Source organism: Passer domesticus, chromosome 19 (genome assembly GCF_036417665.1).
Source record: "Passer domesticus isolate bPasDom1 chromosome 19, bPasDom1.hap1, whole genome shotgun sequence".
Taxonomy (NCBI): domain Eukaryota; kingdom Metazoa; phylum Chordata; class Aves; order Passeriformes; family Passeridae; genus Passer; species Passer domesticus.
Window position 1 is genome coordinate 9,487,871 of NC_087492.1, and position 24,235 is coordinate 9,512,105.

The following is a 24,235-nucleotide window of genomic DNA, read 5'->3' on the forward strand; positions in this document are numbered from 1 at the left end:
TTCCTTTACTGGCAGGAGAGGAGTCCTATATTGTGACTCACATTCCCTTAGTGACCCATCTTCCAAAATTTAGCAATTCATTCTTCTAACCCTCTTCTACCTTCTAACTTCAAAGAATAATTGTTCTGCCTGACCAGTCTTCCATCAGGCTCCAACTGAATCCTTACTGGTTCCAGTGTCTTGATTTCCCTGGAATTCCATTGGTGCACACCAACACAGTGACAGTGTTTTCCCCCTCCTCCCACCAGGGATGTGCAGGAGGGAAATACTTGTCCAGCATTCCCTGCTGAACATTCTGAGCATGCCCTCTCTCAGCCTCTTCCCCCACTTTTGCCATTACCACAATTCCTCCACCTGGAGTTAACAGTGTGTCTGAACGTCCTTCCTAAAATCCCAGGGCTCTTTGCCTTGAACCCACTGGATTAGGGCATCAGAGGATCTTCCGGAAAAATCTTTGGAGTGCACTGGAGTCCTCTCGATCCCATCAATCCATGGAGCAAAAGAAGGAGGAAAGTTCCACCTGGGTCATTAGCAACTGTCACCAAAACCAGGATAAATGAAATCCTCAAACACTATCCTTTTAGTTTTGGCAAGTTGGGCGTTACTTTATTCTTCTCAGGACGAGTGGAGCGGATAGTTCGAGCCACACACACAGAAAAAATTTTGACTTAGTTATCTGTTTTTTGCAAACAAAGGAATCAATGGTCATCCATTCTCAATGCCATCATTCTCTTCATTACTTTGCATTCTAACTGCTGTTGGGCTTCACCCATGGAGACTCTCTGCCCTGACCAGCAGCAGCAGCAGGGCTGGCCCGGAGGCAGAGCCACAGCAGGGGCAAGGAGCTGAAGGGGCACCAGGGAGAGCGGGGAAGAGAGAGGCTGGTGAGACAAGGCCTGGCCTGTAATTTTAAAGGTTTTTATTAACAAGATAACTTAACGCTACTTAACTAATTATATACTAACTTAATACAACTAAAATATCATCTTTCTGATGACTGTTGTTACAGGCGTTTCTCGCTTCGGACAAGATGTCCCAGGTCGAGGACTGGGTGATGAGTCCTGTCCATGTGGCTGGGGGCTGTTGATGTCCGGCAGGACTGGAGAGGCTGGTCGAGCCCTGGGGCCCGTGAGACCTGTCGGGGAGCTGTTCGTGGCTGGTGCTCTCGTGAGGCGGCAGGGCCTGGGGGTGAAGTGAGGGTGAGCTGCCACAGGTGCTGGCCCCACCCACCAGAACTCAAGCACTTGTCCCACACTGGCCATGGCCATTTTCCCACCTCACTCCAGCTCCAAGCTCAGTTACCCCATGTACCAGTCCTCCCAATCCATTCTGCCCCTTCCTTCTTACCCCAGACGCAAAATACCCATGCCACATTAGCCAGATCTGCACACAGAGCCTTATTCATTCTACGGCCCGTACCCAGCAGATAATCAGCCCCCTGTTCATTATCCCCCATGCCCTAACGGGGCCATACCTGATGCGTCCTCTGTCCTGATTGCCATACGATGCTGGTCATTACGGCTCCTGGAGATGTGTCCGTCACTGGGCTGCAGCAGGGTCACACTGGGCTGAGGAGGAGAGGGCAGCTGGCTGCAATGCAGGGCCCAATCCAGCATCCCCCAATGAACCTCCCAACCCAGGTCTCCCTGGGAACTGAAGGCACAGATTGCCGCTGGATAGTCAGCAATGCCATCAAGCCTCAGTCGCCATTCTGTGTCCCCACCTTCATCATGCCTACCTTGTTGTGGAGTACCAGGAGACGCTGCAGCTCTGCACTTGTATATGGAGAAGCCTTGATGTTCTGCATGGTGGAGCTGCGGCTCTGATGGTCCCCAGAGCTCTGCGGCACACGGGGGACCCTGCCATTGACCAATTGCCTCCTGTGGGATGGGGCAGAGGATCCTCAGTGCCCAGCCCTGTGGCACCCTGGGCACCACCCTGCTGTGACAGGGAGGGGACTGGCAGTGCTGCCTGCAGGGACATGTCCCTGCCAGCTCCTGTCCACCAGCTGCAGGAGCCCCAAGCCCATCCACCCGGCCGGATCTGCTGGCTCTGTCCCCAGAGCCAGGTGTGCTGGCCATGGCCGTGGCAGGTCCCTGTGCACAGGACACCAGCTGGCAGGAGCTGGCCTGTCCCAGCTGCAGGGCTTGGTTTTGGGAACTCCTTTCACAGGAAGCACACAACTCCCCACCAAGCTTGAGCTCAAATTGAAAACAGACACAGCTCATCAGATGTGCTTTCAGCAACCTTGGGACAGAGATGTGGGAGAGACAGGGCAGGGCAAGGCAAGGAATGCAAAACCCCCCAGACGTGGGGCAAGCACTGGCCCTCCACAGCTGCCTTCTGCTCCCCAGCTCTGCCCAGCCCCGCCAGGCTCCTCTGCCCCAGCCCAGGTGCAGAGCCCTCCAAGCTGTGGCAGGGCTACGCTGCACCCCAGGAGCCAGGGATGTGTCCTCAGGGCCCTTACCTTTGGCTGTTCTGTGGTTCCTTGCTGGGGGTCATTGGCTGCAAATATGGGAGAGTCTCGGAGGACCTGGGGAGGGCAGGAGTCACAGGGGTGTGACAGGGGACCAACAACCTGTTCCTGTTAGAGGAGGCACCCACAAACCCATGGGATTGTACCCCATGGCATCCCGCTGCCTGTAGCCCTTGGGATGAGTGCCCACAGCCCCTGCTGATGGGCAGGGCTGCAGAGGGGGCTCCCCACATCAGCCCCTCCCCAGCAGACACTGGCACCCTTGTGCCCAGCAGGGTCACTGCTGGCACCCATCTCCCCCATGCCAGCCCCGCTGCCCCCATGCCCTGGTGCTACTCACTGGCCAGGAACCTGCACGGTGAGCATGCGGTCACAGGACAGGCACGTGAAAGGCACTGGCAGCTGCCTGAGGAGGGTGAGGGAAGAGGGCTGGCTGAGCTCCTGGGGCCACAGCCCTGCAGCACACAGGCAGCAGCTGGCGGGCAGCTGCCAGGCGCTGCACAGCTCACGGCACAGGGTTACGGCGTTTGCAGGCTGAACCGTGGGCTCTTGAGCCTGTTTCTCCCCATCCCCAAGGTGCTGGCTGAGGCCAGGGGAAGGCCACAGGCACCCATGTCACCATCCCAAGCAGCCCCTGCAGCGCTTGCAGCCCCTCTCGGGCACCAAAGTCCCCTGTGTGCATGGCAGGAGGGCAGGGCATGATCCAGCTCTGGGACACGGCGTGTCACAGCCCTGCCTGGGAGGAGCAGTTGCCCTCTCCCAGCCTGGCTTCTGGGAGCCTTTGCACCCACGGCCCCATTTTGCTTTAGGAGGGCTCTGTCCTGCAGGTGCCCTCTCCTTGTTCTTCCTTGCCTGTGTGCAACCTGCTGCTGGTGGAAGGAGAAGGTGCAGCTGCTTCATCAGCTTCCCTGAGGTTCATTTAGTAGTGGAATTGGTGCCGTGGCAGGGGACCCGAGGGGCAGTGTGTGGGAGAGCTGGAGGGAATGGGATCATCGCTGTCCCCAAAAAGCCATCAGTGTCTCCATCACACTCACTTCTTAATCCCAGCGGCGTTTTCACGCCTCAACCTGTTCTCGAGAGCCTCCATGTTCCTGTTCCAGGAGCCAGCTGGAAAGGACTCGACCAGCCTCTCCAGCCACACCGGACATCAACAGCCCCCAGCCCGATGGACAGGAATCAGCACCCAGTGCTCGACCTGGCACATCTAGTCAGAAGCAAGAAACGCCGGAGACAGCAGTCATCAGAATGATGACTTTTTAGTTTTATTAAGTTAGTTAATAATTAGTGTTCAGTTATTTAGTTAATAAAAACCCTTAAAATTCCAGGCCGGGCCTTGTCTCACCAGCCTCTCTCCTCCCCGCTCTCCCTGGGGCTCCTTCAGCTCCTTGCCCCTGCTGTGGCTCTGCCTCCGGGCTGAGCAGGTCGAGCCCGGGCCAGCCCTGAGGCTGCTGCTGCTCCCGTGGCGGCTGCGGGGCAGCTCCGAGGCTCCGGGCCCGCTGCGGCAGCAGGAGCAGCGCTGCAGAGCCCGCGGCCCTGAGGGGCTGGCAAGCCACGGGCAGATGGCCATGGGGCCCGGCGGGCACTGCTGGCGCTGCTGCTCTCGGCTGCCGCCTGAAATCCTTACAGGCAGCCCTGACGCCGACTCAGGAGCCGCCTGGAGCCGTGCCCGAGGGCTGGCCCCGGCCCCCAAGTGCGCACTCGTCCCCTCATCTCTGCACTGGCACATCCCGAGCTCGTGTGGCAGCTTCCTCCTCCTCCTCCTCCTTTCTGAGGGGCAGCGTCAGGGGCTGGCCCAGCGGCTTTCCTCCCGCACTGCGGCAGCCCCTTGCCCACAGCTCCTGTCAGCAGCCGGAGCTGCTTTCCTTTCCAGCCGGGCAGCCCCGCCGTGTCCCGCAGCCTGCGCCGGATCCTGCCCAGTGCCGGCGAGACCCGGCGGCTGGGCCCGGCCGTGCCGGGCAAGAGCAGCTCCCTAGGCGGGGGAGCACAGGGGGACATGGGGGGACACACGGGGGACGCACGGCGGGCAGCGCTTCCCCGTGTCCCCATTGCCGCAGAGCAGCGCCGTGTGCCGGGGCTGGCACGGAGCCCAGCACCCAGGAATGTCTGTGCTCTGACGGGAGAAAGGACACTGCAGGCATGCTTCTCACTCACCATGGCGTGCAGCAATAAAACCTTCGGCCAGTTCATGGCAGTTCATGGCAGTTCATGGCAGTTCATGGCAGTTAATGTGGCAGTCAGTGGTACCTTGAGAGCGCAGTAACAAATCAAGGCGGCCCAAGGTATTGATGGGGCTCTGTGGACACCTAAAGTAGAACGTGTCATAAATGCTTATGGGTAATAAAGAAATAAATAAATAAATGCCGTGGGTAATAAATACTTACACCATCTGGAACCATGCCTGCACTTTGGTGGAGCTCTCCCCTCTGCATGCACAGCTGTAGTTGGGCTTCGCAATAAAGAAATGCCTGATTCTGAATACTGCATTTTTGTTAATTTTTATTCCTGAATTTCGGTGACAGGTGACCTCCACCATTGTCCATCCTGGAGCAGGGCCAGGGCGAGGGACAGTGCACGCTGCTGCCCTGCCCAGAGCTGGCTGGGTACTGTACATGTGCACATAACACCTGATGTCCTGGGATCCTACTACCATTTTCCTTCAGAACACTCTCTGAAGCACTAGAGGGAGATTTCTTGAAGATGTTTAGGCTTTGTGTGTGCACAAAACGGCCTGGTGAAGCCAAAATGAGCAGGAAAGCAAGGAGCAGAAGACACTGAGCTGGTAGAAAGGGACAAGAAGAAAAGAAGAAATGTGACCATCCCTCCCGTGGCACCAGCACCGCAGTTAACAGCAGCCTGTGAGCTGCAGGAGGGCACCGAGCATGCTGGGCAGCATCAGCCTGCTCCCTGCTTGCCAGAGGGGTGGACAACCTGCCCTTTCCCCCTGGATCTGCTGTGGACAAGTCAAACACGGGGTAGTTTTGGGCAGGGCAAAGCAGCCAACGACTGCGTGAGCCAAGTTTCACTCCTGGTCCCTGGGGCAGGGGCCTGGCTGGGCTGAGCCAGACGACAGGGCATGAGCAGCTGGTGCTCAGAGGTGGCAAGTGCCCCTGAAGGGCACCGGTGCCACTGCTCCCCATCAGCGTGCAAGAACCAGAGCATGGAGCCTCTCCCTCTTGCCGAGCTGCTCCCCCTTTGCTCTCCCCATTGCTGGCCAGGAGCGCCCGCTCCCTGCCCTGTACTCACCCACTGCTCCCTGTGGAAATGCCCTCTGGAGCGCAGAGCTCTGCCCTGGCTGGTCACACGGAGGGATTTGTAGTGCCCTCTGTGCTGGGCAGGCTGAGTGGGTTCTCTGAATTAACTCCATCCTGTCCTTCTTTCACCCATACAGAAGACAACATCCACAGCCAAGGTCTCCAGCTGGAATGGAGCCTCCAAAGAAAAAAGTGAAGAAGGCAGACAAGCCAGCTTAATTCATGTTCTCCATTCTTAATTTATGTTCTGTATTAATGTTCTAAATTATTGGTTCTTCTTTTTAATTCTAACTTCCTATTCCTATTTCATTGTTCTTTATTCATTGTTCTTATTTCATGTTCATCATTCATTGTTCACTTCTTGTTCTTGTTGTTCTTCACTGCTCTTATTTCATCTTCCTATGTCTCTTACAAGACATATTTGAGCAATAAACAACACAGCACTGAAATGAACTTACTTTGCTCTACTTTTCCCTAGATGTGCTGCTTATTACAAGTCTTGTCATGTCCCTGGAGATTAACTTCATTGGTCACTACTGCAGACAGTGCCTTTGATACTGGTTTTCTTTCTCATATTGTATGCAATAAACAGCTCAAGAAATTAGGGACAAGAGAAAATCATGAAGGGTGAAAAAAACAAACCAAGGCAATAGTGATTAGAGACCTTAAAGCTAAGAAGATGTGCCAGAGAGGATTTGCAGGCGTCTCCCATGTTCACATGTCGGACAAAGAAACAGCAGAAGGTGGCTGACAAGGTCAGGGTGCAGGAAATATATTCCCTTTCCATGTTGTCAGGTTTCCCAATGCTTGAAAGCCGATTTGAGAGTCCTCGATGGTTTATTTCCTCTGCCGGCTCATAAGTCAGCTCTGTATCCCCTCACCCAAAGGTTGCTGCTGTAGAGTTTTGAAGCAGGAAGGAGAAGGGGTGAACGGAGCGTGTTTTGGAAAGGGGCAGGTGGGGGTGGATGGCAGGTGTTCAAGGGAAGAACTTGGCTTGTCTTCCCACACAATCTTGGGGACATTGGCAGGAGAAATGATTTCATTGTCTTCTTTATGGACTGTCAAGCTGACATAAAACCTGACTTGGAGGAAATGGTACAAAGGCTTCAAAACCTGACTTGGAGGAAATGGTACAAAGGCTTCACCCACGGAGACTCTCTGCCCTGAACTCCTGAGGAGAAAGGAGTCTGTGCCCCAACAACCCTACAGCTCAGCCAGGGGCTCACGGGGCTCCTCCTGCACCCCCAGCATGAGGAACAGCACCCCACTGCTTCCCTGGCAAAGGCTGATCCCAATGGATGCTCCAAACCAGGCCCTGGCTTTGCTGTGCCAAAGCAGCAATGGCCGTGTCTGAAACCCAGGGGAAAGCAGCAGGTTGGTGATTCTCTCCCAGGGACTCAGCTCTGTGGGGCTGCTGGCCCCCCTGCAGCCTCTGCCCAGGAGCTGCCTGGGGATCCCTCTCTTGCTGAGGAAACAAACATTGAGGTACCCTGGGCTTCATCTGGGGCTTTGTGGTTGTGTCAGTGCCCTGCCCGTGGTGACTCACACTGACAGTTCACTGCACAGCAAAGCCAGGCTTAGTGCCTGCTCCACAATGCAGGAAGAGACTGAGAACATGAGGTGCCACAGAGCAGGACACTGACACAGCAGATGGAGAAGTGGCTTCGCTCTAACTCAAGTCTTAAACTGATTAAAAGAAATATAGTGAGGCCTCTCCTGTCCTGTGAGACTTTCAGGCACCTTTCAGTCACTAAAGGGCTTCAAATAGGCTGGAGAGGGACTTGGCACAGGGGCCTGGAATGACAGGACAAGGGGGAGCGGTTTCACACTGTGAGACAGCAGGGTTAGACTGGGTTTTGGGAAGAAATTCTTCCCTGTGAGTGTGGTGATGCCTTGGCACAGGTTGCCCAAAGGAACTGTGTCTGCCCCATTCCTGAAAGTGTCCAGGGCCAGACTGGATGGGACTTGGAGCAACCTGGCCAGTGGAAGGTGTTTCTGCCTTTGAGGTCCCTTCCAGCCCAAGCCATTCCATTCCATTCCATTCCATGACTCCATGAGTCTGTGACCCAGTGGCTGCCAGGGATGAGGTGTGCTGCCTGGCAACAGGAGTTGTGATGAAAAGGGGCATGAGCAGAGCAAGCTCCAGTCTGTGACGGACAAGGGATGAGGAAGGAGCCTGCTGGCTACTCCACCTTTTTAACATCACTTTTGCTCATTCCTTTCATTATACGTTTTAGCATCCCTGACAGGCCCAACTGGGCAGGAAGGCTTGTGACAAATCAGGGACAGAGTGTGTGCAGTCATGGCAACATCCCTGGACACACTCAGCCTCTCCCAGATGCTGGATCTTGCCATCGAGATGCCCCAGAATGGATCTGTTCACTTTGCAGCCATGAGAAAACTGCTGCAGGCTGTGCTGGAGCACCTGGACGTGCAGTACCTGACCAGCCAGGAGCCGTGGCCAGGCCAGCTGAGTGGCCCCTCACTTGCTGATGTGGCTGCTGAAGTGAAAGAATTTAAGAAGGAGATGAAAGAGTATAAGAAACACACGTCCAAGGTAGAGGCTCTTCCCCGCCCCTGGGCACTCCCCCAGCAGACAGCCCCTCTCTGCTTCCTCACACAGCCGTGCTTGGCTCTGCCCTCACTGCCCTGGCAGAGCCGCTGGCAGGGGCTCTTTGCTGTCTGGATGGGCTTCAGTGCTCTGGCACTGAGCCCGGCTGGGGCAGGTGGCACTGGGACTCTCCCTGCTCACCTGGCTGTGCCATGGGCTGCCCGTGGCAGGGTGGGGCTCTTTGGGGTGTTGCTGCCCTGGCCATCACCTCTGACATCCCTGATTCTTGAACTGCTTCACAGGTTCTTCGCGAGGAGATTGGTGGGATAAAGGCAGAAAATTCCCGCATAGCAGAGAACCTGAAGAAGTTCCAGGAGGCACAGGTCTGTGCAGACCACTGAGGTGGTGAATGTCGTTTTGCCTCCACTCCTCATATCTGATACCACTTTCTCCTACAGTCCGGCATGGCAGAAAACATGAAGAAGATCCAGGAGGCACGGGATGAGGTGAGCTGCTGCTGGGAGCAAGTTTTGGGTCTGAGACAGCAGCCCATACCCTCTGCTCTGCTGGCTGGACGCACGGACCGCGCTGCTTGCAGAGCCCTGCCAGGCTGGCTGCGCTGGTCCCTGAGCTGTTCCCCCATGCTGAGCATACCATGTTAGAGGTTAATGCCCTGCAGGTCCCCTCAGAACCATCCCAGGGGATGGCTAACACAACCTCTCCCTCCTAGGTCACATCCCTCTCTGAGAATATCACTGAGGAGATTGACAGGATAAAGGAAGCACAGAACCACACAGCACAGAAGATTAAGGAGTTGGCTGCCTCAGTAAGCTGTGGGGTGATGTTACCTTTGAGCTGTCATGAAAAACCTCAATGTGACTCCAAGAGCATGTTTTGGGGTCAGGGTCTCAGGACTGTGTTGGGGGCCCTGGGGCTTTCTGTGCAGCTGAATGACCTCCACGCTGGGACAACATGATGGCTGTGCCCTGACTCTACTGTCACTGGTTTTCCCAGATTAAGAAGCTGGAGGAAGACCTTAAAAAGCTGAGGCAGGATGCAGCGAAGTGGAAAGAAGAGAGCAGCAATGAGATCTCTCAGCAACTCGAGTAAGGGGACAGGAGTGGGTTTCATACCCTGGGGGGCTGCAAGGGAGCCCAGATGGTCTGGCTGCATCCTGGTTTGTGGGCACAAGGTGCCCAGCAGCCCTGCAGGGGTAACCCTGCCCTTGCCCCCATCCCGCTGGCCAGGGCTTTGCTGGAGGAGACAAAGCGTGAGCTGCAGAAGATGGGAGAGCAGCAGGAGATGAGGAAGGCCATGCTGGAGCAGCTGGTGACTGAGACAACCAACAAGGTGAACGAGCAGATGAGGTCCTGGGGGAGCATTCCCAGCCCTCCTGGCTTGGTGCAGTACTCCTGGCGGGGTTCCCAGCCACATTCCCCAACTGGCTGGGGCCACTGAAGCCCACAGCATGCAGGACTGGTGGTTCCATTCATCCCATCTCTTGAGCTGATTCCTTTTGCCTTTCCTGCAGCTGGCTGAGATAGGGGAGATAGTGAAGAGTGTGCAGGAGGAGAAGGAGAAGGCAAAGGCAGAGTGCTCCAACTGCACCTTTGACATCAATGAGCATTTGGGGGAGCTCCTCCGGCGCTGTGAGAACCTCCAGGAGCAGGTGGAATCCCTGGAGTCCCGGCAGATGGCTGTGGGCAAGCTTGAAAAGATGATGAGGAATTGGGGCCAGGTAGGCAGCTGGCAGCATGGGGGACTGAGGACATCCCCTGGGGTAGACCCAAACTGCCCAAACTGGCCTGGACCAGTCAGTGGCATGGACAGAAATGAAAGCCTTGATGCAAATGTCCTGTTGACACTGAGAGGTCTTGGCCACTGTTTGAGTAATGTGGGTCTGCCCCTGTGGAGCAGCCAGACCCCCTTTGTTCAGCAACAAATGTTTTTCCTCCTTGGAGCAGAACACACAGCAGATGCAGCCCGAGGATGCAACAGCTGTACAGATGCAAAGGGACTATGAGAAGCTCAGCTTCATATCTGGGACCCTCCAGAAGGACTCTGAACAAAAGCAGAAAGAAATCAAAGTAGGTGGCTGAAAATCCTGTGGTATCAAAAAATCTCCCAGGCTCTCCTTGTGATTCCAGGCAGGATCACAAGAATGTCTCCCTGCTGACCTTTTCAGCACTGTGCTGGTCCCAAGTGCATTTCCTCAAGGTTTTTGGGCAGGGGGAGAGGGGTGTGTTCCCCTGGCCAGGATGCAGCTCCAACCTTACTGCGGTACGATCAGTTCCTTTCTGTGCTGAAAGATGCTGTTCCAGTCTCTGGAGAAGCTGCAGAAGGAGAAGGCAGATCAGCAGGACATGCTGGCAGCAATGGACATGGTACAGTCTAGAGGGGCCTCTGTACCAGCCCAGGGGCTCCCGGGCAGGGTGACAAATGCCCCTTGCCCTTGGGGGCTGGGGGGCAGAACTGGTGTGGGGAGGGAGAATTTCCTGAGCTCAGGGGGTCCCTCACCCTCCAGATGGTGGGACCAAGCTCACCAGGCTGACGGGGCAAATGGGGCCACAGCAGCCTGAAAGGGCCATGCTGGCCTGGGGGAAGCACTCCTCCCTCTCCCCTCACACACGCTGGCCCTGCCTGTCCTTCCTCATCCCTTTCCCCACTGCTCTCCTGCCCTTCCCCTCTGCTAGAAGGCGGACAAAGCTGCCTTGGGCAGCAAAGTCAATTGCAGCCAGTTTGATGTCACTATGGAGCGTCTGGATGAGAGGATGCAGGAGTTGCAGAGCCAGATTTCAGGCCAGGAGCAGCACTGGAACAATACGCAGCAGCAGCTCAGTGATGCAATGGAAGAGAAGGTGAGGGGTACCTGGTCCCCACCTTGAGGAACTGGCACCTTTGGGACTTGGCAGCCTGAGACAGCACCCCTCTGAGGATCCCCCTCCAGGTTTTTCCCTGGAGAGCTCCATGTCACCTCCTGGGGCAGCTGGCTGAGGCTGTGCACCTGTTCACAGCTGGATCGCCTGGAGTTGAAGACTTTCCGTAACCAGATGGAGGAGACCTGGAAGAGAAGTATTGAGGAGCTCAGGAATGAGATGAAGCAGGGTGACAGTGGTGCTGGGATTAAGAAGTGAGTGTGATGGAGACACTGATGGCTTTTTGGGGAGAGCGATGGTCCCATTCCCTCCAGCTCTCCCACACACTGCCCCTCTGGTCCCCTGCCACGGCACCAATTCCACTGCTAAATGAACCTCAGGGAAGCTGATGAAGCAGCTGCACCTTCTGCTTCCACCAGCAGCAGGTTGCACACAGGCAAGGAAGAACAAGGAGAGGGCACCTGCAGGACAGAGCCCTCCCAAAGCAAAATGGGGCTGTGGGTGCAAAGGCTCCCAGAAGCCAGGCTGGGAGAGGGCAACTGCTCCTCCCAGGCAGGGCTGTGACACGCTGTGTCCCCGAGCTGGATCCTGCCCTGCCCTCCTGCCATGCACACAGGGGACTTTGGTGCCCAAGAGGGGCTGCAAGCGCTGCAGGGGCTGCTTGGGATGGTGACATGGGTGCCTGTGGCCTTCCCCTGGCCTCAGCCAGCACCTTGGGGATGGGGAGAAAGAGGCTCAAGAGCCCACGGTTCAGCCTGCAAACACCATGACCCTGTGCTGTGAGCTGTGCAGCGCCTGGCTGCTGCCCGCCAGCTGCTGCCTGTGTGCTGCAGGGCTGTGGCCCCAGGAGCTTAGCCAGCCCTCTTCCCTCACCCTCCTCAGGCAGCTGCCAGTGCCTTTCACGTGCCTGTCCTGTGACCGCATGCTCACCGTGCAGGTTCCTGGCCAGTGAGTAGCACCAGGGCATGGGGGCAGCAGGGCTGGCATGGGGGAGATGGGTGCCAGCAGTGACCCTGCTGGGCACAGGGGTGCCAGTGTCTGATGGGGAGGGGCTGATGTGGGGAGCCCCCTCTGCAACCCTGCCCATCAGCAGGGGCTGTGGGCACTCATCCCAAGGGCTACAGGCAGTGGGATGCCATGGGGTACAATCCCATGGGTTTGCGGGTGCCGCCTCCAACAGGAACAGGTTGTTTGTCCCCTGTCACACCCCTGTGACTCCTGCCCTCCCCAGGTACCCCAAGATACTCCCATATTTGCAGCCACTGCGCCCTGGCAAGGAGCCACAGCACAGCCAAAGGTAAGGGCCCTGAGGACACATCCCTGGCTCCTGGGGTGCAGCGTAGCCCTGCCACAGCAAGGAGGGCTCTGCATTTGTGTGGGACAGGTTATTGCTGCCTGATTGCGGCTCCTGCAGCAGGTGGACAGGAGCTGTCAGGGACATGTCCCTGCAGGCAGCACTGCCAGTCCCCTCCCTGGCACGGCAGGACGGTGCCCAGGGTGCCACAGGGCTGGGCACTGAGGATCCTCTGCCCCATCCCACAGGAGGCCAGTGGTCCGTGGCGGTGGCTCCCATGTGCCACAGAGCTCTGGCGACCATCAGAGCAGCAGTTTCAAACTGCCACCAATTCAGGATTGTCTGCGGAACAAGGCATTTCTGCAGGGACTCGTGACCCTCCCCAACAAGGTAGGGATGATGAAGGTGAGGACATGGCACGTGTACTGGGGGCGGGCCGGGCGATGCTGAGGATCCTGGGTGAATTTGTGCCTTCAGTTTCCTCGGGCAGAGCTGCTTTGGGAGGGCTGCTAGGGAATGCTGGACTTGACCCTGCCTCTCAGCCAGCTGCTCTCTCCTTCCCAGCCCAGAGTGACCCAGCTGCTGGGCAGGGGTGGACACGTGCCGAGGGGCCGCAATGACCAGCTTCCTGTGGTGACCAGGACACTGGATGAGCCAGGTGTGGCCCTGTCAGGGCACGGGGAGCAGGGGGACAAGAGACTGGCTGTCTGCTGGGTCTGCACCTGCTCCCTGCGGGTCTCTGGCCAAGCAGGTGACCCTCCTGCTGCCCCGTTCTGAGCTGGCTGAGCTGACCCAGACGGGGCAGCCCCGGGGCCTGGGGGCTCAGCCTTGCCTCTCCCCCAGGCCCTGCCACCTCTCGGCATCACCGGCCAGGCACGGCCCCCCCGACACGTCTCCAGGGCACCAGGGCTCCTCCAGCCACTCCAGCCCCGGGAGACTTCGACAGCCCTCAAGTAGCTGGACAGGACTGGGAACCCAGTGCTCCACCAGAGACGTCTCATCAGCAGAGAGTAAACTCTTGGACAATTGTTGTCTGAGAAATAACATTTTCATTCTATTACGTTAATAAAAAACCTTCTGAAAGACACGCAGAGCCTTTTTCCATGGCCTCTGAAAACATTGGGATAAATCAAAGTGTCCTACACTATTTTTACTATTAGTTATCAGGCATTACTTTATTCCCAGCTCTGGGGTACATAGGAATAGCTCCACTCAGAATGCACACCCACTCTCTAAACTTTTCACTATGTATTTTCAGCAAATAAATTAAAGCTCACTGCTTATAAATTACATATTTCTCTTCATTCATTAATCTCCTATCATCCATTTGTTATTGATTTCTCAGTTCTCATGCTGCTGCCAGATGAACAATTGCTTGCTCCTGGCGGGCTCCACACTATGCTCATTTTGCCAAGTCCATGGAACCACACCATCAAAAGCAGGATAAACTTTTACCAAGAGGGGAGTCAATCTACAGCCCATCGATCTAAGCTTTCACTAATTAAATAACTGGCCAGCTTTACCAACTTTTCTCCTCATTTGCAAAGAAGCACCATTTCACCACGTGGTCAGGTATGACTGTGGGTTCACCAACCACCCGAGACTGCCATGGAGACTCCCAGGGCAGAAGAGTGCATGTGCTGAGGGGAGGGAATGTATATTCATGTCTTGGGGGAAATTATTGCCATATGTATGTTTCTTCTGAGAATAGTTATGAATATGATGACAAATACAGTATTTCAACAGGGGCTTTTCCTGTACACAGCATGTACTCTCTGTGCAGCCATCCCCCATACATCTGGCTTTGCAGTAAAGAATGCCTAATCCCTAATATGAAAAAAATCCCTAATATGAAAATTAAAGCATTTATTTCTTTCTGGTTGTGATAACAATGTTAATTGGTCCACTTTTCAGTCTTTTTATTATGTGTCGTGTTTTTCTAGATATTGTTTTCACGACACTAAGAGCAGAATTCTCCTTGTTCGTTTCTTCTTTACCTCTGGTTTCCACACCTTGTCCTCACACTCTACAAATTCTGCATTCCTCGTGTCCAGTTCTCACCCCCATTTCTCTACCCCAATCTTTGTTCACTGAATCATGTCAAGGTTATCTAGCAAAACTTAAAAGTTCAGTAATTTTCCCAAATAGTGTTCCACTAACAGCAGTTTGTATAAAGTCTTGCTACATGCTCCTGTGGAAAACTGCACTGCTTATGATTAAGTGAAACCGTTATTAACAGACTTAATGAAAACAAATAATAGGAATCTCAAATTAGAAAGTTATATCATTTCCAACACATCCCCCCTTTATAAGTGACCTTATTTCTTTTAGGATTACTTCCACTTAAATCATTGGATATTTAGAAAGACTTAAGACACTCAAATGCAATAATTCCTATTAAAATACTTAGTAAAACTTTTTGGCAAAACTTATACTATTTTAGATCCGGGGCCATTCAATTTTGCCAGCATTTTATCTTGGGCTTGTTATTCTGGGGTTACCTCTGAAAGGTCATACATTTTGCTGCAGCAACTATTAGGATGCTTTTCTCTGCCAGCCCTTTAGCAGCTTTATCTGCCAGTCGGTTTCCTACACTAACTGATGTATTTCCTAATGGATGAGCTTTACAATGCATGAGAGCCACTTGGGCTGGTACCTGAACACTTTCTAGTAATTGTCTGGTAATGTCTCCACCTTTGACAGAGGATCCTTGTGCTGAAAGGAGCCCTCCTTTGTTCCAGAGAGCTCCGTGGGCAGGTACTGCTCCAAAGGCACGGTTAGCATTAGCCCATGTGTTCCCATTCTTCCCCTGAGACAATTCCAGGCTGCCATAGGCTGAGCAGCTCAGCCCTGTGTGCAGAGGTGGTAAGAGGTAATGGGACGGCTTGGATTGGGCCCTACTGCACAGCCAAACTTCTGCTTTCCTTTGCTCACAAAGCTGCTCCCACCTGTGGACAATTCCCAGGCCGGATCTTCAACCAGAGGATCTCCTCTGCTGGAGTGAAGCTGCTCAGTCGTTGGAACACAGGCATGTTGTGAGGCTTCTTGACTTTCTGGTACAGATTCCAGGAACGTGGCTGGGTGCAAGGCAAAGGAATTGTTTGCAGTTCCCCATCATCCTGCTCCAACAAGACAACTTGATACTTCAGCATTCGACTTGGGGGTCACCAGTGGCCTCCTTTGTGTTCTAGAACAGAGAGGACCAAGGGGGGAACATGAGCAGTCGTTATCTGGCCCATGGTCCATTCGGGGCTTCTTGGATTAAAGCGCAGCTCCTGCTCCAAGTCAAAGGCAGTTAAGGGACATCCCTTAACTTACACTGTCCACTTGTTTGGAAAAATATCTTATGGCCCTTTTCCATGTGCATAACCTCTGAGCTAACACCCGTAGTGCAACACGTCAGTGCTCATGAACAATCTGCTCAAGAGGCTTGCTCAAGTCAGGTAATGCCTGTGCTGGGCTGGCATTAGAGCTCTCTTGGGGTCTCTGAAAGCCTCTGGCATTCTGGGGTCCACTGTAGCACCTCCTTGGTGTAGCACCTCCTTGGGCCATTCTCAGGGTCTCATATAAAGGTCTTACCCATAGGCCAGAATTAAAAATCCTGAGCCCACACCAACCACCCATTCCTAGAAATATTCCTAACTTGCAAACAGACCTTGGCTCTGGAGTTTCACAAATCCCCTCCACCCTTTTGGTTGCAAGGCTTTGCTGTCCCTGGGAAATGAGCCTCAGGTAGGTTTGGCATTAGGGCACTTCTTTGACACTTTGGGCCTTCTTCTTGGATGCCCTGTAACTGGCTTGTCTCAGAATGTTCAGGAAACTTAAGAGTCATTTCAATGCATCCAGCTTGAGTTCCATTAGCAATTAAAGTATCACCTGCATACTGCAGCAAAGGGGTATCTTCATTCTCCTTTTCCCATTCTGAAGTGACTGCCAGAGCCCTGGCCAGCTCTTAGAACTCCAGCACCCCACCAGCAATAGGGAACTGCCTGGGTATGGGGATTTACCAGAGACAGAACCTTTACAGCCACTTGCTCTAAGATGCCAGATAGAAGCCACATCAGGAACCAGGCAGAGGAGAAAGCTGTCTGTCTAGATGTTCCACAAGGAACAGCTTATTCCAGGAGAAAGGAGCTCACACAAAGAGCCCCAGGCACTCCTGTGCAAGGGGCTTTGTAGAGATACAAATCAGGGGGTGGATACAAACAGCAAACCAATAGGGAATCCTCAGGGGAGGAGTGAGGGGATTACATCAAGCATCTGGGGCCAGTTGGGGTAGGAGGGTGCAGAGGATGGCTCACATGCGCCAATGGGGCTTCCAGGAGTAGGGGGATTCCAATGGGATGTTGCGAACAGGGATTGGCCCGAGAGTTAAGGGGCAGAGAAGGTTCAGGAATAAGGGGCTCAGTTGCCTTGACAGGCAGGGAAAGAGCTGGAACAAGGGGTGGAGAATGACATGAGGGGCAGCTTTGAGAGAGGGTAAAACCCAGGGGTAAACCATCTCAGGGAGAACATGAGGGCACCAGGACAGAACGACGCACTTAAAAAGGAATCAATAAGATAAATTCAAAGCGCAACACCATCCCTCCAATTCTTTTGTCAATTGGTTTTTGTCTTGGGGTGTGTCGTGGGTTAAGACGGAAGTGAGTTTTTTGGGAGGTTGTGGTCAAACCAGTCAGTGCTTGGATTTGAATATTGGCACCTGGTTTGGCCACCGAAGGTATGGACCGCCTCTGAGAACACAGGGGGTTAAAAGCAAGAACTGCCAGGAGAACTCTCTCTTAGTTTCAGTCTGTAAAGGAGCTCAGAGCTCCCCTGCCCAGCCGGGGCTGGCTGGGGGAGGGAAGCCATGCGGCCGGGTGACGTAGGCCGGAGCCTCGGGCAGAGGAGGGGAGTGAAGGCCTTGCAAGATGGAAGGGTGGAGGAGCCTGAGAAGCATCGGGCCCCGCTCCTACCCCCCGGGAGACAGAGAGAGAGAGAGAGCCAGTGCCTGTGCTGCCTTGGAATTCGGTATCATGGACTGGCAGCACGGGCGGCCAGAAGTGGGGGATGCGGCGAGAGAAGGTGCCCGGCAGCTGTGGGAGTTCTGGGCAGGCAGAGGCCCAGATTTTAACCCCTTTGTAAAATAATGGAAACCTTACAAATACTGATCCTCCTGAATGAGAATGAGGAGAGAAAGGTGAAGTATAAAGAAATGGGCAAGTGTGAGGAAAGTTGGTGCATGTGAGTGATGTCAGAAGAGGTGAGAAGAATCCTAGGTGGGAAGAGATGATGGATTGGCCTTGAGCTGGACTCTTTCTTGTATGGCCATGGACAGACCCATGTTCTTCCTGTGACTCAGAGACTGTATTTAGGGGGAGGCAATGCCTTGGAGTCAAGAGTGAAGCAGTGGCGGGAACAGAGATGGCTGAGGAGGGTGTGGGATGCCCTCTGTCTCCAGGAGGGGAAGATCTCTGTTCATGAGGCCCCTCGGCCCCAGGGGTTTAAATTTGGGGGGGACTGGTGTCCTGAATTTGAGAGACTGCTGCTTTTGGAACTGAGTGGAGCATCCTTAAACGGGGAACCCTAAAAGCAGTCCTGGCCCATGTGCAGTGGTGAGAGCACTGGACATGGAGGGAAGAAGTCACGAGGGCCGATGTTCTCTGGGTGGTGCCACGAGTGACACGGAAACACAAGAGGTTTCAATTGTGTTTCTGGGGGAAGCCTATGGTGCAAGGGGGGACTCCTCTCTCCCTGATGGATTTGAAGGTTGATTATTTGAGGGGTGATGATGGACTGATTATGTGAGAGATGGTGATGGCCTGGAAATCTATGGTGTTATTTCATTCTGTGGAGAAAATGGAGGGGAGGAGGAGGAATGTATTTGGAGGGTTTTCATTCTTAGTTTTGTGTTTGTTCCTTTTTAGATGATGTAATTAATAAATTTTGTTTCCTTTATTCCTGAGTTGGAGCCTACTTTGCTCTGTTCCTGATCACATCACACAGAAGCCACCAGAGAAAGTGTATATTCATGGAGGCACTGGCACTGTGGCAGAGTCAAACCATGACAGGGTGACAGCATGATACCGTGTCTCCTATTGTCTGCTTTATGCCCAGACATGGGTCCTGTAACTTTAAGCTAGGTCTGAGAGAGGGGTGCAAAGCCAGTGGAATTCTTTTGGTGTGGTTTTCCAACATCCTGCCCCAGGCTCCCTCAGATGTGTTGTGCAGCACAGAGGGAGTACATCTCGGCTTTCAGCTGGCTTCTCGTTTCTTTGACAATGGCAGAAGTCTTTCCAGGACTGTGGCTTCTTCTCCTGGAACGGTTTTTGCTTTTCCCTGGTCTGAAGCAGTAGAACATCGCCGGCAGCCCTGTGCCTTGGCCCGCAGGGGAGGCCCTGGGATGCACATCTCGGCTCTGGACTCGGGAGGAGCCGAGCCACGCCGACAGAAGGAGCTCTGAATCCACCAGCCTACCCCACAATGAGAAGGCTTGAATATCTAACGTTATTCATTCTTTTTCCCATGCCTGCCTGCACACTGTGTGTTAAATAAACAGCTTTGTTCAATTTCCTCCAAAAAAATTCCTTGCTGTGGGAGGGAGGGCGTGCTGAAACCTGTTTTCTTTAGAGGAGATGTTTCCTCCTAACTTGTCTCAAATTGAGACATTTCTCAAATAATGTGGCGTGATTTTTGAACCCTGGATGAAGAACAGTCCACCTCAATTGGTTTTCATGGCCCATCAAGGAACTTTCCATTCGAGTTGACTTTCAGTTTCAAGGGCAATGCAGAAAGAATCATCCTTAACATCCACAACAGTGGACTCATCAGTTTCCTTAACTGAGGTGAAGAGTGTATAAGGCCTTGCTGCCACTGGGTCTCACACCAGTCTCACACTATTTCCTTGACAGCTCTGACATCTTGTACTGGCCTGTGTTCCTTAGTGTGTGCTTCCTTTACTGGCAGGAGAGGAGTCCTATATTGTGACTCACATTCCCTTAGTGACCCATCTTCCAAAATTTAGCAATTCATTCTTCTAACCCTCTTCTACCTTCTAACTTCAAAGAATAATTGTTCTGCCTGACCAGTCTTCCATCAGGCTCCAACTGAATCCTTACTGGTTCCAGTGTCTTGATTTCCCTGGAATTCCATTGGTGCACACCAACACAGTGACAGTGTTTTCCCCCTCCTCCCACCAGGGATGTGCAGGCGGGAAATACTTGTCCAGCATTCCCTGCTGAACATTCTGAGCATGCCCTCTCTCAGCCTCTTCCCCCACTTTTGCCATTACCACAATTCCTCCACCTGGAGTTAACAGTATGTCTGAACGACCTTCCTAAAATCCCAGGGCTCTTTGCCTTGAACCCACTGGATTAGGGCATCAGAGGATCTCCCGGAAAAATCTTTGGAGTGCACCGGAGTCCTCTCGATCCCATCAATCCATGGAGCAAAAGAAGGAGGAAAGTTCCACCTGGGTCATTAGCAACTGTCACCAAAACCAGGATAAATGAAATCCTCAAACACTATCCTTTTAGTTTTGGCAAGTTGGGCGTTACTTTATTCTTCTCAGGACGAGTGGAGCGGATAGTTCGAGCCACACACACAGAAAAAATTTTGACTTAGTTATCTGTTTTTTGCAAACAAAGGAATCAATGGTCATCCATTCTCAATGCCATCATTCTCTTCATTACTTTGCATTCTAACTGCTGTTGGGCTTCACCCATGGAGACTCTCTGCCCTGACCAGCAGCAGCAGCAGGGCTGGCCCGGAGGCAGAGCCACAGCAGGGGCAAGGAGCTGAAGGGGCACCAGGGAGAGCGGGGAAGAGAGAGGCTGGTGAGACAAGGCCTGGCCTGTAATTTTAAAGGTTTTTATTAACAAGATAACTTAACGCTACTTAACTAATTATATACTAACTTAATACAACTAAAATATCATCTTTCTGATGACTGTTGTTACAGGCGTTTCTCGCTTCGGACAAGATGTCCCAGGTCGAGGACTGGGTGATGAGTCCTGTCCATGTGGCTGGGGGCTGTTGATGTCTGGCAGGACTGGAGAGGCTGGTCGAGCCCTGGGGCCCGTGAGACCTGTCGGGGAGCTGTTCGTGGCTGGTGCTCTCGTGAGGCGGCAGGGCCTGGGGGTGAAGTGAGGGTGAGCTGCCACAGGTGCTGGCCCCACCCACCAGAACTCAAGCACTTGTCCCACACTGGCCATGGCCATTTTCCCACCTCACTCCAGCTCCAAGCTCAGTTACCCCATGTACCAGTCCTCCCAATCCATTCTGCCCCTTCCTTCTTACCCCAGACGCAAAATACCCATGCCACATTAGCCAGATCTGCACACAGAGCCTTATTCATTCTACAGCCCGTACCCAGCAGATAATCAGCCCCCTGTTCATTATCCCCCATGCCCTAACGGGGCCATACCTGATGCGTCCTCTGTCCTGATTGCCATACGATGCTGGTCATTACGGCTCCTGGAGATGTGTCCGTCACTGGGCTGCAGCAGGGTCACACTGGGCTGAGGAGGAGAGGGCAGCTGGCTGCAATGCAGGGCCCAATCCAGCATCCCCCAATGAACCTCCCAACCCAGGTCTCCCTGGGAACTGAAGGCACAGATTGCCGCTGGATAGTCAGCAATGCCATCAAGCCTCAGTCGCCATTCTGTGTCCCCACCTTCATCATGCCTACCTTGTTGTGGAGTACCAGGAGACGCTGCAGCTCTGCACTTGTATATGGAGAAGCCTTGATGTTCTGCATGGTGGAGCTGCGGCTCTGATGGTCCCCAGAGCTCTGCGGCACACGGGGGACCCTGCCATTGACCAACTGCCTCCTGTGGGATGGGGCAGAGGATCCTCAGTGCCCAGCCCTGTGGCACCCTGGGCACCACCCTGCTGTGCCAGGGAGGGGACTGGCAGTGCTGCCTGCAGGGACATGTCCCTGCCAGCTCCTGTCCACCAGCTGCAGGAGCCCCAAGCCCATCCACCCGGCCGGATCTGCTGGCTCTGTCCCCACAGCCAGGTGTGCTGGCCATGGCCGTGGCAAGTCCCTGTGCACAGGACACCAGCTGGCAGGAGCTGGCCTGTCCCAGCTGCAGGGCTTGGTTTTGGGAACTCCTTTCACAGGAAGCACACAACTCCCCACCAAGCTTGAGCTCAAATTGAAAACAGACACAGCTCATCAGATGTGCTTTCAGCAACCTTGGGACAGAGATGTGGGTGAGACAGGGCAGGGCAAGGCAGGGAATGCAAAACCCCCCAGACGTGGGGCAAGCACTGGCCCTCCACAGCTGCCTTCTGCTCCCCAGCTCTGCCCAGCCCCGCCAGGCTCCTCTGCCCCAGCCCAGGTGCAGAGCCCTCCTTGCTGTGGCAGGGCTACGCTGCACCCCAGGAGCCAGGGATGTGTCCTCAGGGCCCTTACCTTTGGCTGTTCTGTGGTTCCTTGCCAGGGCGCAGTGGCTGCAAATATGGGAGAGTCTCGGAGGACCTGGGGAGGGCAGGAGTCACAGGGGTGTGACAGGGGACAAACAACCTGTTCCTGTTAGAGGCGGCACCCACAAACCCATGGGATTGTACCCCATGGCATCCCGCTGCCTGTAGCCCTTGGGATGAGTGCCCACAGCCCCTGCTGATGGGCAGGGCTGCAGAGGGGGCTCCCCACATCGGCCCCTCCCCAGCAGACACTGGCACCCCTGTGCCCAGCAGGGTCACTGCTGGCACCCATCTCCCCCATGCCAGCCCCGCTGCCCCATGCCCTGGTGCTACTCACTGGCCAGGAACCTGCACGGTGAGCATTCGGTCACAGGACAGGCACGTGAAAGGCACTGGCAGCTGCCTGAGGAGGGTGAGGGAAGAGGGCTGGCTGAGCTCCTGGGGCCACAGCCCTGCAGCACACAGGCAGCAGCTGGCGGGCAGCAGCCAGGCGCTGCACAGCTCACGGCACAGGGTCACGGTGTTTGCAGGCTGAACCGTGGGCTCTTGAGCCTCTTTCTCCCCATCCCCAAGGTGCTGGCTGAGGCCAGGGGAAGGCCACAGGCACCCATGTCACCATCCCAAGCAGCCCCTGCAGCGCTTGCAGCCCCTCTCGGGCACCAAAGTCCCCTGTGTGCATGGCAGGAGGGCAGGGCATGATCCAGCTCTGGGACACGGCGTGTCACAGCCCTGCCTGGGAGGAGCAGTTGCCCTCTCCCAGCCTGGCTTCTGGGAGCCTTTGCACGCACAGCCCCATTTTGCTTTGGGAGGGCTCTGTCCTGCAGGTGCCCTCTCCTTGTTCTTCCTTGCCTGTGTGCAACCTGCTGCTGGTGGAAGGAGATGGTGCAGCTGCTTCATCAGCTTCCCTGAGGTTCATTTAGCAGTGGAATTGGTGCCGTGGCAGGTGACCTGAGGGGCAGTGTGTGGGAGAGCAGGAGGGAATGGGATCATCGCTGTCCCCAAAAAGCCATCAGTGTCTCCATCACACTCACTTCTTAATCCCAGCGGCGTTTTCACGCCTCAACCTGTTCTCGAGAGCCTCCATGTTCCTGTTCCAGGAGCCAGCTGGAAAGGACTTGACCAGCCTCTCCAGCCACACCGGACATCAACAGCCCCCAGCCCGATGGACAGGACTCAGCACCCAGTGCTCGACCTGGCACATCTGGTCAGAAGCAAGAAACGCCGGAGACAGCAGTCATCAGAATGATGACTTTTTAGTTTTATTAAGTTAGTTAATAATTAGTGTTCAGTTATTTAGTTAATAAAAACCCTTAAAATTCCAGGCCGGGCCTTGTCTCACCAGCCTCTCTCCTCCCCGCTCTCCCTGGGGCTCCTTCAGCTCCTTGCCCCTGCTGTGGCTCTGCCTCCGGGCTGAGCAGGTCGAGCCCGGGCCAGCCCTGAGGCTGCTGCTGCTCCCGTGGCGGCTGCGGGGCAGCTCCGAGGCTCCGGGCCCGCTGCGGCAGCAGGAGCAGCGCTGCAGAGCCCGCGGCCCTGAGGGGCTGGCAAGCCACGGGCAGATGGCCATGGGGCCCGGCGGGCACTGCTGGCGCTGCTGCTCTCGGCTGCCGCCTGAAATCCTTACAGGCAGCCCTGACGCCGACTCAGGAGCCGCCTGGAGCCGTGCCCGAGGGCTGGCCCCGGCCCCCAAGTGCGCACTCGTCCCCTCATCTCTGCACTGGCACATCCCGAGCTCGTGTGGCAGCTTCCTCCTCCTCCTCCTCCTTTCTGAGGGACAGCGTCAGGGGCTGGCCCAGCGGCTTTCCTCCCGCACTGCGGCAGCCCCTTGCCCACAGCTCCTGTCAGCAGCCGGAGCTGCTTTCCTTTCCAGCCGGGCAGCCCCGCCGTGTCCCGCAGCCTGCGCCGGATCCTGCCCAGTGCCGGCGAGACCCGGCGGCTGGGCCCGGCCGTGCCGGGCAAGAGCAGCTCCCTAGGCGGGGGAGCACAGGGGGACATGGGGGGACACACGGGGGACGCACGGCGGGCAGCGCTTCCCCGTGTCCCCATTGCCGCAGAGCAGCGCCGTGTGCCGGGGCTGGCACGGAGCCCAGCACCCAGGAATGTCTGTGCTCTGACGGGAGAAAGGACACTGCAGGCATGCTTCTCACTCACCATGGCGTGCAGCAATAAAACCTTCAGCCAGTTCATGGCAGTTCATGGCAGTTCATGGCAGTTAATGTGGCAGTCAGTGGTAGCTTGAGAGCGCAGTAACAAATCAAGGCGGCCCAAGGTATTGATGGGGCTCTGTGGACACCTAAAGTAGAACGTGTCATAAATGCTTATGGGTAATAAAGAAATAAATAAATAAAGCCGTGGGTAATAAATACTTACACCATCTGGAAC

The 24,235-nt window shown here is 54.9% G+C and overlaps 2 protein-coding genes across 3 annotated transcripts in view; one reads left to right on the forward strand and one right to left on the reverse strand.

Moving 5' to 3' along the window:
• Positions 1-24,235, reverse strand: part of LOC135283848 (uncharacterized) — a 250,559-nt gene that overhangs the window by 106,393 nt on the left and 119,931 nt on the right. The window lies entirely within an intron of this gene.
• Positions 7,841-24,235, forward strand: part of LOC135283843 (glutamine-rich protein 2-like) — a 160,841-nt gene continuing 144,446 nt past the window's right edge. Inside the window, exons 1-9 of one of the 2 annotated variants that reach the window (XM_064394965.1) lie at positions 8,693-8,784; positions 9,009-9,104; positions 9,293-9,384; positions 9,526-9,628; positions 9,810-10,016; positions 10,243-10,365; positions 10,588-10,662; positions 10,972-11,136; positions 11,293-11,408. In XM_064394965.1, coding sequence (XP_064251035.1) covers positions 8,743-8,784; positions 9,009-9,104; positions 9,293-9,384; positions 9,526-9,628; positions 9,810-10,016; positions 10,243-10,365; positions 10,588-10,662; positions 10,972-11,136; positions 11,293-11,408 — 1,019 coding nt within the window. In that variant the 5' untranslated portion in view covers positions 8,693-8,742. Of the gene's footprint in view, positions 8,285-8,580; positions 8,662-8,692; positions 8,785-9,008; positions 9,105-9,292; positions 9,385-9,525; positions 9,629-9,809; positions 10,017-10,242; positions 10,366-10,587; positions 10,663-10,971; positions 11,137-11,292; positions 11,409-24,235 lie in introns of those variants that run through there. The other variant, XM_064394964.1, reaches the window with a different exon arrangement.